General features: G+C 38.8%; 1 protein-coding gene across 1 annotated transcript in view; it reads left to right on the forward strand.

Moving 5' to 3' along the window:
• Nucleotides 1–14160, forward strand: part of fat3b (FAT atypical cadherin 3b) — an 85866-nt gene that overhangs the window by 53447 nt on the left and 18259 nt on the right. The window contains exons 16-20 of the mRNA XM_065290711.2: nt 6062–6276; nt 6551–6688; nt 6983–7126; nt 7524–7721; nt 7839–8116. Of these exons, the coding sequence (XP_065146783.1) occupies nt 6062–6276; nt 6551–6688; nt 6983–7126; nt 7524–7721; nt 7839–8116 (973 nt within the window). The remainder of the gene's footprint in view (nt 1–6061; nt 6277–6550; nt 6689–6982; nt 7127–7523; nt 7722–7838; nt 8117–14160) is intronic.

The raw sequence follows: 14160 nt of genomic DNA on the forward strand, positions 1-14160 counted from the left end.
TCTTTTTCACAATTTTTAGGTTGATAGAAGCACTGAAATTATAGCACTTAAAGGGGGGGGGTTTCAATGGTATTTCAAGCGTTCTGACTTATTAACACAGTTATAGAGTTGTTTTCTCGTGCTAAACGTAGGCAAAGTGTCAAAAAAGCAGTTGGGCGTGTTACAGAGTATTTCTGTGCCGAATGCACTTCGCCAGGCTTGGTACAAGTTTCAGAAAGTTTTGTTCGATTACAGGTCCAACTGACATTTCAGGGGTTTTCTATACGTATCACTTCTTTATATGGGCACTTCCCCCGGAAAACCCCACCCACCCGTCAATCAGCGGGAGACTCTAGAACTTGCAAACATCTTATCACGCGACACAGCTTTGTTTCATTTCAAAACTTAACAATGGCATGAAAGAAGAAGTGTGTTTTTGGATGTAAGGAAAAGAAAGCCAGCCTTATGAAAACAATATATATATAGTTTATTATCCGGGGTAGCATCGGAGTTTTGCGTGTGTGTTTGATGCGCTGGATTTTTCCAACCGGGTCATGAGTTGCATGCGGTAAGTAAAACTTCTGTCTTATGTTGGAAATAGGAGCGTGCATATTATATAAATGACACAAACATGTAGCGAATCATAAGTTATAAGTGTTGTATAGTGTTGCATGACTCGTACTCACTCCTCCCGCTGTAGTAACTCCTCCTTCTTCATTTTTTCGTACGTTATTGGAAAGATTCGGTAAAGCTAATATTCATTTTATAAATCTGATTAAACTAAAGACTCTTCGAGGTATAAAGGATGTAATACTACTCTAGGTACTCCAGATTAACATCAAAAATGCAGAAACAGCGTGTGTTACGTGAGCTTTAAACATGGAAAAGTCAGCGCTATGACTCCTTTAATGCAAATTTATTTTAATTTTATTAACGTGCGATTAATGCAATGCGCAATTTCTGTTTTACCCTTGGTCTAGCCCATAGCTGGATAAATATCACAGCCTTAGACAGTAAATGTGACCCGTGCTGTCTAAATGAGTCGGAGGTTTTCATAAAAATAAGAACATTATAAGCTCTCGTCTAGCGAATCCAATACTCTAAATTGTCATTGAAGATCTAAAATTATCTTTATTTGTACCGTCCTAAATGCTTATATATTATAACTAATAAGAATTCCCCAAGATATAATCTGTTATGTCTTAAGTGAAAGTTTGTTTAACCGTTAAGGAAAAATATATGATGTGTAAAATTTATATTAGATCTGTATTACATTAAATTGTAAACCTGTCTCAATATCAAACAATAAAAGAAAGAAAAAAGTTTGATATTGTTTTTGACTTTGTGCCAAAACTATTAGTTTTACCAGTGATTTTAAGGTATGGATGTGATAATAACTGTGATAAATTTGGATTTTTCTTAAAAATGACTTTGTCTTCTTCAAACAGGTGCAGTTCTGTCATATTTTGTCAGATTCAAACAAATCATGCATTGTTTTGAAGTTTTTTAATAGAGAATGTCAAAATATAAATAACTAATTTTTGAAAATTAGCTCATTCCGACTCAATTTGCCTGCATGGGTTACAAATGATGCAGCAGCAAACAGAAATGGAAAAGAAAAGGGTCTTTTGAAAGGAAAACTCATTTACAAAACAATGGCTGATGGTTCTGTCGAAAATGTTAACAGGCTGGTGTAAACATACATTTGCATAAAACATCCATATTTGTCCACACCTATGTTAATAAGAGTATTAAAAACTTAAAAAGTGTAAATTTAGAAGAGATAAAAATTTGCGATTAATTGTGAGTTAACTCATGACAATCATGCGATTAATCTAGATTAAATATTTTAATCGATTGACAGCCATTATATTAAAGGTCCCGTTCTTCGCATGTTTTTGAAGCTTTGATTGTGTTTACAGTGCGCAATATAACGTGTTCATGTTTCACGTGTAAAAAAAACTGCAGTATTTTTCACTCATTTTACTTATCTGTATAGCGCTGTTTTCACTGTCCTAAAAACAGGCTGATGTCTTTCTTGATCTATGAAGTCCTTCCTTCAGAAATACGTGAAGAGTTCTGATTGTGTAGTAGGGCTGTCAACGAATATTCTAAATTCGAATATATATTCGAATAGTAAAAAAAAACGAATTTCGAATATGAAAATTAATATTCGAATAAATTATTATTATTATTTTTTAAAGCCCGCGGTAGTAGAGGCGTGGCTGTCTGCTTTGTAAGTGGGCGCACTAATGCGCCTGGTTCAGTGACTGGTCACAGTAGTCACACTGATGCGTCTTGCATGGAAGATGGCAGAAAGTCGACCGCAGCAGAGAAAGCGATTTTAACCCCCAAAAATCTAAAAAGCTATGTCTGGAAGTACTTTGGATTTTGGTCGGTAGGAGGTAAAATTGTAGAGCTGCGAGATAAAGTTGTTAGCATACCATTCGACCACGTTAGCAACATGATGTCACATCTCGAAAATGTGCACCCAAATGAGCATGGCATCTTGTACACACTGCATATTTTACGGGACTGACAATCGCATTCTACAACCGCATTAACTCCCGCAAACTGCAGTGACAACCGCGTTTACAGAAACTTTGCATAGCCTACATCAGGGGTTTTCAAACTTTTTGTGTGTGTGGACCACTATTTGTAATCAAGAATTTTCGCGGACCACCTCATAATACTTATTATAAAATATGTCTACACAAGTCCTGAATTAATCTGCACATCTAAATAGTCTTACTAGCACTAAAACTATAACTGGTCATCGCATCAGTACAACAGGTTTCTTAACCTTATATCATAATTATTTATATACATATTCTTAGTGTTGGGAAAGTTCACTTTCTACATTAACTAGTTTAGTTCACAGTTCACACATTTTAAAATGAACTAGTTCAGTTTATAGTTCATATTTGAAAATGTTAAACTAGGTCACAGTTCCAAAAATGAACTAATTTATAGTTATTTTTTTCCCATATTATTTTTTTTAAATGATTGCCATTATAGCCCATATAGAACCACCACAGACAGCAATTATTTGATCAGTTTTAACACTGAAGCTAAATGCGTCAGATTTCATCTTCATGTCCAACTATAAATCCTTATACAACCAGGGTTTACATTAGCATTGACTGTCTTTTAATTTTTGTATTTGCTTAAACATACCTTGAAAGGCTAGCTGGGTGGGGGTCGCACCCCGGGCGAGAAGCGCTGCGAGGCATTGCGTGTATGACAACTCGCAGGTATTGCACACCACACGTGCACGTTAAATAGCGTGAGCTTAGTCAAAGTCTATTTCAAGATCCGGAATATGCGTTAGCAGCCTATGTTAATCCTTAACGATTTAGGACAAATATGATGTTATTTAATGTTAAACTATTTGAGTTGCGCGGCAGGAATTTCAGCAGCGTCTGTGTTGTTGTGATGACGCATGCTGCGTGACTGGTGAACACCGAGCGGTGTTGCCAGATTGGGTGTTTTTTCCGCTACACATTAAGGCCTGTTTACAGTGTGGTTTAGTCGGGTTTTCGCCTGGAAGAATATACAAATCTGGCACCCTATTGAACGACGTTAAACTGAGAGAGCGTGCCGTTCACAGGCACCAGAATGAATGAGTTCACAGTAACGTTTATTAGGCAGCAGTACACGTTCGCCCAAAATATGAACGAGTTTGTATATTAAAACATACATATTCTTATTTTGCCTTTTCACGGACCACCTGCAGTACCCTCACGGACCACTAGTGGTCCGCGGACCACAGTTTGGGAATGGCCGGCCTACATAACCGAAATGAACAACTAGTTAATAAAGTGTTTAAACGTGCATCATGGACATGACAGGTCTCTCTTCTGAAGAAATAAATTATTACAAGGAGGAAAAGTCTTCTGTATGCGCGGTACAGAAAATGACAGAGGCACAAGCGTTTGCTGACTAGTGTTGCAAGATCTTGTTTTAAAAAAACAGCGAACAAGAAAAATCCAATAATAAACCGAAATAAATCCAAACACTTTACCTCAAAGATCATAATATTGGGACTGGCACCTTCACATTTTAACAACACCAAAAACTTGATCGCTTCATGAGCCAAAAGCCATAAACGGTTAAGCGCTAAAATGGTATGTGAGTACAAAAAAGACGAGGACCTGGCAACACTGCAAGAGCGCGCGCAGCCTCACAAATGGGTACAATACACAACGACACGACGGAGGTTTATTGTAAAACATAATGCTGTTAAACTATTTTCATCAAAGCTGTGAGTGATAAGCATGTGAGACGGCAGACCGTTGCTATGGTTATGTCCGTGTCAATCATCATATTTTCACATTTAAATGCGGTTGTCACTCCTGAAAGTTTGCAGTGTGTACGAGACCACAATGTGTGGAACTCCAGCTAAACAGTCACTTCTTAACACTTTGCATCGGCCGCCACAAGCTATTTGTCTGCAACACAACAAGAGGTCATAACGGAGAAATGAATTTCGTTCATTTGTAAGGACATGAGACCGATCAGTGTCGTGGATGGAGCAGGCTTCAGGGAGTTTTGTCATTCAATGTAACCGAGGTACCATATCATTTTGATGTCTCTTGATTTACTTGTTTTGTGTATGTAATATACGTTGTCAAATATGTTTAAACACTACCTATATAAGTAGTTATGTCTCTTTATATTAATTTGTCCTGTTATTGACGTAATGCGTCGTTAAACGTCGTTAACGTCGTTGAAAAAATGGGCAACCAGATATTCGAATAGTTCGAATATTCGTGGGTTTTTTAGGGAGAATATTCGAACGTCATTTTTGAGCAATTTTGACAGCCCTATTGTGTAGCTTGTTTAATGTGTTGTGATCTGACAGCAGCTTAGCTTAGCAGAGCAGTTTGAGCTTAGCTGTCGACTAACATATTCTTGTGGGCGGAGTTTAGTCAAAAACTCTTACATTGACGACATTCAACCGGAAAGTAGAGGACTGTAGTCCAAACCGGCCATTTGCTGTAGGCTTTAAAATAGGGATGCTAAACAATTAATCGTGATTAATCGTTAGCAGAATAAAAGTTTTTGTTTACATCACATATGTGTGTAAACTGTGTAATATAAATATGTATATATTTATATAAATATGAAAACATTCATGTATAATTTTAAGAAAAAAATGTATATATTAAGTATTTATATTTATATATAATATAAATTATACATAAATATACAAATGTATATACACATGTAAACATTTCTAAAACATATACATGCATGTGTGTACATTTATTTATACAAAGTTATTATACACAGTTCACACACATATATGATGTAAACAAAAACTTTTATTCTGCTAACGATTAATCACGATTAAACGAGTACTTCTGTTAAAGAAAATAATATATTGCAACATTACTAACTAAAGTTTGAAAAATTGGGTTTTAGGAAGAACGTGAACTTTAACATATATCAGGCCATTGTTTTGTCTCAATATGCACACCAGTATTGTTTTTTTTCTGAGGTTTATTTGTAAAAACTACTTAAATGTCCTCATATAACTAAAACCAATCCTGGATTTATCTAAACCCTGTCTGAGAAACCGCCCCTATACAACTCAAGCACTGCAGTATGTCCAATTGTTTTAAAACTATACAATAAATTAATGTGACGACCGATACAGTGGAGAAATCTCTAGAAACACTTTTTCCTTTTTTGGGATCCTTAATTGTGATTAAGTGCATTCGATTTAATAGACTACTAAGATATACGCTTTTACTGTTTATTGTCATTTTAAGACAATGTTAAATTCCCCTATTTGTGTTCTGAAATGAAGTTATTCAAGTTTGAAATGACATTAGGGTGAATCAATGTTTTTGTTTTTAAGCGAACTAATCTTTTAAGCTTTCCAACGTCTTGTGTGAGAGACTGTAACACCATTGTTAATTACCACCACGGTTAAGCAGCACTTCCTCCGGCTATTGTACGTGATCTAAATATTCACGATTTCCAATAATCCTTTTGATTTTTTAATCACGTACACTGATGGCTTACAAATGAATAAAAATGAATTAGATTTGCCTCACATCTAATATCATTCCAGGCGTGATCTCGGTGGCAGATGACCTCGACTATGAACTCTGCAAAGATTTCTACTTAAAAATCGAGGCCTTTGACGGCGGAACGCCTCCCTTGAGAGCGACCATCATAGTCACCGTCGAACTACTGGATGTCAATGACAACTCGCCGTCGTTCAGCGAGAACATCTACAACGTACTGATCAGTGAAGACGTCTCGGTGGGCGAAACGGTCACGAGGGTAAAGTTCTCTCGTTAGCGGGGCCTTATTTGCATTTAATTAGCCGCAAACCTCATTTCAATGTCACAGCTTGCGTATAATTAAGTTTACAGTTCACATAAATCCCCTTAATGAACTTACATCAGTTATTCGTGTCTACTGTGTACTTGAGCTGTAATATAATTGCCAGTAAGTGAATGTAATTTGCTTCGTAATTCACACAAGTTCAGGCAATTTTGCTCTTGTATTAAACGCCCTAATCGGCGTACTCAACTTGTTATGCGTTTATTTGCAGCTGTTTGCGGAAGACCTGGACGGTCCGGCGAACGGCCGAATCACTTACTCCATTCTGAAGGGGGACCGTGAAAACCAGTTTTGGATTGACCCCATCACTGGGCTTCTGAAGGTTAACAAGGCCCTGGACAGAGAGATGGTTAGTCCCTGGAATGAGCCCGGTTACTTCGGCTAATGAATCCTGACACCTCTTCTCTCTTCCTCTTATAGATGCTCTCCCGGGACATTGCATGGTTTGGCTCAATTATTTTCAAATCGGCCATAAAGGCCTTAATTAATGGATGTAGCGTTACTGTCTGTGGCTTTTTTAACGCTTGTGAGCTAGCAGATGGTCTTTGTTGGGTGGCTCACAGGATCCTCATTCATTTCAGAGAGTAGAGTCATTTCGAACTGTTTTTACTTGACATTTATCCACCCGTCTCGCTTGTTTAAGGTCTCTCGCTACTCATTGTCTGTGCAAGCGTTTGACAGCGGCTCACCTGCCAAGTCAACCACTGTGAATGTCAATATCGAGATTGCTGACGTGAATGACAATCCGCCCATCTTCTCTCCTGCTAATGCGTCTGCTGTCATTCAGGTATGTGATCAATTGAAACTGTCACGTTAATGTATGTGACTTATTTAGTCAAACCTGTAATATGTATAAAGCTTTGCAAGTCTTTCAATCACGAACACGACCGTGAGCGAGTGCTATTCGCTTTCTAAGTGATTGCGTTTTTGATTTCCGCCTGGTGGATGATAAGTATGCCAAAAAGTCTCATGGCGTACATTAGATTTGCATGGAGGGACTCGAGCTATATCGAAAACTCAATGAGAAGTGAGGGTGGGCAGCCTTTTAACATTTCCCTAGCACTGTGGTGTAGCAACCACATATTGTAGTAATGACCCCAGCATATCATCATCGGGTTGCACTAATGCATTAGTTTTTGTTAGATCGTTTGTGAATTGTAAAAATATTGTGTTTTTTATTGAAGTTGAACAAGGCAGCAGAAAGCCCCATCCTCACACTTTCGGTCTCCGATAAGGACTCTCCAAGAAACGGGGCTCCATTCGAGTTTAGCATTTTGTCTGGAAATGAGGGCGATGGTTTCACTCTGGACCAGAATGGAGAATTAAGGGCAAACAGAGTATTCGGTCCAGATGTACCCCGGGAGTATACGCTCGAGATACAGGTTAGTGTGCCTACAGAAAAACACGGAAACTATTGTTTGAAAACTGTTTAAAAATTCACATGTGACATTTGATTCAGCTTCAGAAACGTTAGATATGTACGACATTTTCTCCAAAAGGCGCGTGACTCCGGGAAGCCTCCTCTGTCCTCCACGACCTTCGTCTTTGTGCGCGTAGTCGGAGACAGCCTCTTCAAACCTGTGGTCTTCCCTCTGGAAATCAATATTGTAATGGCGGCAGACGTGTTTCCAGGCGGGATTATCGGGAGGATCTACGCGACAGACCGAGACGAGAACGATGTCCTGTCTTTCAGTCGGAAAACGCAAACAAAAAGTCTTTTCAAGATTAACAGGCAGGATGGAAAGATTGTGGCGATGAATGGCCTGGAATCAGGAAGGTAACATGTGCATTCTTAAAGGTCCCGTTCTTTTTTGTGTTTTTGAAGCTTTGATTGGTGTACAGTGCACAATATAACGTGTTCATGTTTCATGTGTAAAAAAATACGGTTTTACACACAATTTACTTATCTGTATAGCGCTATTTTTACTGTCCTCAAAACAGGCTGATGTCTTCCTTGTTCAATGAAGTCCCTCCTTCAGAAATACGTAACGAATTCCGATTGTGTAGTTTGTTTATAGCAGCTTAGCTTGCCGTTAGCGTATTTCTGTGGGCGGAGTTTAGTCAAACAACTGTTCTAGTGACATCATTAAAGCAGAGGGCTGTAGTCCAAACCGGCCGTTCGCTGTAGGCTTTAAAAGGGAAATTCTGTTAAAGAAAATATATTGCCTGGCAGTGAACTTTGAGCTTTATAATTTTGCAGGTATTATTTATGCTATTATAGCAACATTACGCCCTAATTAGGGTTAGTTAAAAATGGGATCAGAAAGAACATGACCTTTAATCTCTGTGTAAGAATGGATCAAATGTCTACTTTATAAAGATAGTTTCATTGCAAACCATTTCTGTGAAATCCACGCTAAAATCTCATGATCTAATTTTGAAAAGAACATAGTAGTGGTAGTAGTAGTAGTTGTACAGTAGAGTAAGAGTATGATTTTAACCTTTGACGAGGTAAATCATAAAAAATGACTAGGTTGGTTTGACAGACTGTGTCACCTTTTTTTATTACAAGATTAAGATAAATGAACAGCAATTATAGTACTGCCATACAAGATATGGTTAGATGGATCCTGTCCTTGATGCTTATTGGTGTATATCTGTTCTTTATTCATGATATTATAATATCACTGCACAGCACCCGTAGCTGATTTTAATGTTGCATAGCAATCTTCCGTAACTCTTTACATCTCAGGGATGTATCCTTTATTGGAAAATTACATTTCATGGTTTTACAATTTCATTTCATGATTTAACAGTATAAAACAAATAAAACAAAATGCATATTACATCCACATAATTTGTAGCCGTAGTAAAAGATAAAAAACAGTTCAACAGTGAAATCATCAGTGGGTTATGTTTCAGAGGGAGGCTGCGTCTCATTGCCTCCTTCATTGCATTTTAAAGCGAAAAGCCCACCTATCATGTTTGATCATGAATGGATCAAACTGGGGAAAATGGATGAACTAATTACATAGTAACCCGCTCGCGCATCGTCACTTTGAGGTCAGTCAGAATGGAAATGATCTTGAAATGATGTGTGCGAGAGCCGGGTTTAAGCAAGCACCCGGCTCGGTTAAATTACAAGCGCGCCTCTGTGCATGTGACCTTGACATCACCTGCAGTGTTTCTTGACCGATTGTTGAGTAAAAGAACATGACTTTTAATAATAGGTGAACAAAATAAAATTCTTTTTAATGCATTACTTATATAGGTGGTTTCCCGTACAGGGTTTAGATTAATCCAGGATTAGGCCTTAGTGAAGTGAAGATATTTAAGTAGTTTTTACAATAAATAAAACAATACTGTTTTGAAACAAAACAATGGCACTGTTATATGTTAGATATGTCAGTACAAGTTGCACTCAGCGTAGACTGTGCGCGTCCTACGTATGCGTTTAACCGCAGTGATACTTGAGACGCCATTTGTGTTACTATGGTAACAGACTCACATTTACTGCGTTAGCTAATAGATGACAAATAAGAGCTTTTTCTCCTCTCACACAGTTGCCAGTGCGCTCTCCCTCAAGATGCGTGCGTCATGTGCAGACCCATCAAAAAACAAAATTAAATGAAAGCTTTTAATAAGTTCTCTACTCTGTCTAAATATCTGAGTAGAAGAATGTATTGGTGCGGTCTCTCACTCTGCATGAAAGCCCACTGCTCACGTATCCTGTGCATTAGACGCGCCAATGTCTCGTCAGTTTATGAATGAATGAATCCAAGATGGCTGCCAGGAGGCTTGCCCCGGTACCTGCTCTGCTTTTATGTTTTGCACTTTTGTCTGTGTTATATGTAAGGAAAATATCATGCATCACATCTTATAGTCGTGAGGAGTTGCTACATATCAGGAGTACTACATCTGACAATTTGGAATTATTTGCCAACATTCCAGAGGATATAATGGATGTAAACAATACTGGATCGCCACCATGGGGAAATACATCTAGCACAAAAAGACGGAGAACTGGAGTGGTCTCCAGGTTCAGGAGACGGCCCTATCGGCCTCCTCTACCGGCACTGATTTTATCAAATGTGCGATCTCTTAAAAATAAAATGGATGAACTTCTGCTTTTAACACAAACGGACAGGAACTACAGTGACTGCTCGGCCTTCTGCTTTACCGAGACATGGCTGGATCAATCGGTTCCTGATGAGGCGGTAACCCCACCTGGCTTCACTATCTTCAGAGCCGACAGGTCAGTCAAACTATCCCTTAAATCTAAAGGAGGGGGTATTTCTCTCATGGTAAATCAGCGCTGGTGTAACAATTCAACAATTCTTCATCGGCACTGCTCTCCGGATCTTGAATTTATCAGTTTGAAATGCAGACCATATTACCTCCCGAGAGAATTTTCCTCAATTATACTAATCGGTGTTTATGTTCCACCACAAGCTAATGCTAACACAGCCATTAGCAATCTCTCCCAACACATCTCATCTGTTGAAAACTCCAACCCTGATACGTCTGTCATCGTGTTAGGTGATTTTAACCATACAAACCTGTCAACTGAACTGCCAAACTACAAGCAACAAGTCACTTGCCACAGCAGAGATAGTAAAACACTGGATCACTGCTATATCTCTGTTTCAGATGCTTACCGGGTATTCCCAAAGGCTCCACTGGGGAGGTCTGACCATGCTGTGTTGCTCCTGATTCCGAAGTATAGACAAACGCTTAAATCCGTTAAGAAAACATCCAAATCTGTCAGGTCCTGGTCCATAGATGCCATTGAAACGCTTCAAGGGTGTTTCGAATGCACAAATTGGGACATTTTCAGTGCAGCTTGTGACTCCCTCGACGAACTCACTGATACTGTGATGTCATACGTAAAGTTCTGTGAGGAAATATGTATCCCCACCAAGACAGTGACATTATATGGCAATAAAAAACCATGGTTCTCCAAAGACTTACATCTCTTACGCAAAGAAAAGAACTGTGCATATAAAAGTGGAGACAAGAGTCAATACAGAATTGCCAAATATAAACTACGAGCTGCTATAAGGAGAGCAAAGCAGAGTTATGGAGCGAAACTGGAACAACAGTTTTCATCAAGCAGTTCTAGATCAATATGGAAAAATCTCAAGGACATGACAGACTACAAAAAACGCCCCATCTCCCCACTTAACAGTGATCCAAGTCTCCCAGACATATTAAATAACTTTTATGCAAGATTTGAAAAACCTACCTTGCCAGTCATTCTTTCCGACCCCATTTTAACACCACCTTTCTGTATCCAGGAGGATGAGGTTAGAACTACATTTAAGAGGCTTAAGATCAGGAAAGCAGCAGGGCCAGATGGGATCAGTCCTGCTTTGCTCAGACATTGTGCAGCTCAATTGGCGCCTGTTTTTTCCACCATTTTTAACATCTCATTAAGCCAATGTACAGTACCACAATGCTTTAAACGTTCCATCATTATTCCTGTGCCAAAGTCGTCAAAGATCACCTGCCTCAATGACTTCAGACCAGTTGCCCTAACATCTGTGGTAATGAAAGCATTTGAACAGATTATTCTGGCATACTTGAAATCCTGCACTTCCTTGAAGATGGACTCGTATCAATTCGCCTACCAAGCCAACCGGTCCGTTGAGGATGCAATCAGCATAGCACTCCACCATACCCTGCAACATCTGGAATCACCAAACACCTATACACGTATCCTGTTCATAGACTTTAGTTCCGCTTTTAACACTATTAACCCATTTAAACTCTTTACCACACTTCTGGATATGAACATTGACCCTGCCATATGCTACTGGATAAGAAGCTTCCTATGGAATAGATCACAGAGGGTGAAAGTTAATAACATAACCTCAGACCCTCTCACCCTCAGCACAGGAGCTCCTCAGGGCTGTGTTCTTTCGCCTTGGCTCTTTTCCCTTTATACTTCAGATTTTAGATCCATGGACACTTCAGTGAAAATAATAAAGTATGCGGACGACACAACCATTGTAGGCCTCATCTCAGACAATGATGAAACACAGTACCGCATGGTGGTGGACCAAGCTGTAAATTGGTGTTCGAACAATGACCTCCAGCTCAACACAGCCAAAACCCAGGAACTCATTGTTGATTTTAGACGTGGGCCATTTCCTAAAACACCAATACAAATAAATGGCAATTCAATCACCATCACTGACTCTTTTAAATTCCTAGGAACACACATTAGCAATAACCTGAAGTGGACAACTAACACTAATCAAATCATTGCAAAGGCTCAACAAAGACTTTACTTTCTCAGACAGCTCAAAAAATACCGGGTCAGACATCAGCTCCTTGTTCTGTTCTATTCCGCAATCATCGAGTCCATCATTACATCATCAATAACAGTATGGTATGGTAGTACAGACAGCCAAACAAAGAAAAAACTACAGCAGACTGTCAACAAAGCATCGAAGATCATAGGGAAACCACTGTCTTCAGTTGATTCCCTCTATACATATCGGACTGTAAAGCGGGCAAAGAAAATCATCAATGACCCCTCACATCCAGCGAACCACCTTTTTCAGCTCCTTCCCTCAGGGAGGCGCTACAGGTCACTCTCTACCAAGACCAAACGCTTCACAAACAGCTTTTTCCCCATAGCCATCAGGACTCTGAACTACTCTCTTTAGTGTTTTTTTTTTTTTTTTTTTTTTTTTTTTTTCATACAATATGCATGGTCATGTACCCACTGTATCTTGTATTGTTATATGTTGTGAAGTGTACTGTCTATTGTTGTTTGTAATGTATGATGATGTAGAGCTTAAACACACTGTACCGAAAACAAATTCCACCGGCATTGTCGTGTGGCTAAATAAACAAATCTAAATCTAAATCTAAATCTTTAATTCTTTCTATTTTTGTCATAGAAACAAGTCAAGACTTTATACTTATGCCTAACCTTGTTGACTAGATGTAAGATTTAGTTTCAGACGTGCGCTACACCTAGATGGTGCAGCAGGTGTACATTCAACGTAAAGCACATTTTACGTCCAGATTAGTCTTATAACCGAGTATACATCCAGCTGGTGCAAACCGGCCCCTGATGAACACAAAGGAAGATATGTTTATAACCAAACCGATCAGAAGCCCCAATGACTTCCATAGTGTTATTTAATCCTGTTATGAAAGTGAATGGGGCTTCTGATCGGTTTTGTTATAAACATTATTTAACTCGCGTTTTTTTTTTTAAAGTTGCCAGCCAGTGCCAATATTTTTTATGATTTTCACAAACGTTTAATGTCTTCCAGAAAATGTTCTTCTTTAAATATATAAACAATACAATATATCAAATGAAAAAACAGACCCTCTGCTTTCAAACAACAACAAAAAAAACTTTTCATCCTACCTTCATTAGTTCTCTTTTTATCACCTCTCAAATATGGGTAGGTTTCTTCAAAAACACCAAAATTTGAGCAAAAGGACTTTTGATAGAGGTCAGATGCAGAGCGATCTTTAAAACATACACAGAGTTCTTTCACGTGAGGGGTTACTTCCGGGTTGTATAAGTTGCGACACCTGGTGGATAATAGCGGTATTGTGGAAAGCCACAAATTCTCACCATTGGCGGGGAAAGAGTTAAAATATCTTCCTTTGTGTTTATCAGACCACATAAATTTATACCGGTTTGTAACAACACAATAGTGAGTACATTTTTTCTGGGGTGAACTGTCCCTTTAAATGCGGGGTGCATGATTTTTGAAAAACACTGGAAAAGGGAGTCGGGCTGAGTACCAAAACACACTTGTAGCCAATCAGCAGTAAGGGGCGTGTCTTCTAACCAACATCATTGCCTGGGTTGCGTATGTGTGGGGCGGGTCTATCAAAAGAAGGTCCAGA

The sequence above is a fragment of the Paramisgurnus dabryanus genome, chromosome 10 (assembly GCF_030506205.2).
Source record: "Paramisgurnus dabryanus chromosome 10, PD_genome_1.1, whole genome shotgun sequence".
NCBI lineage: Eukaryota > Metazoa > Chordata > Actinopteri > Cypriniformes > Cobitidae > Paramisgurnus > Paramisgurnus dabryanus.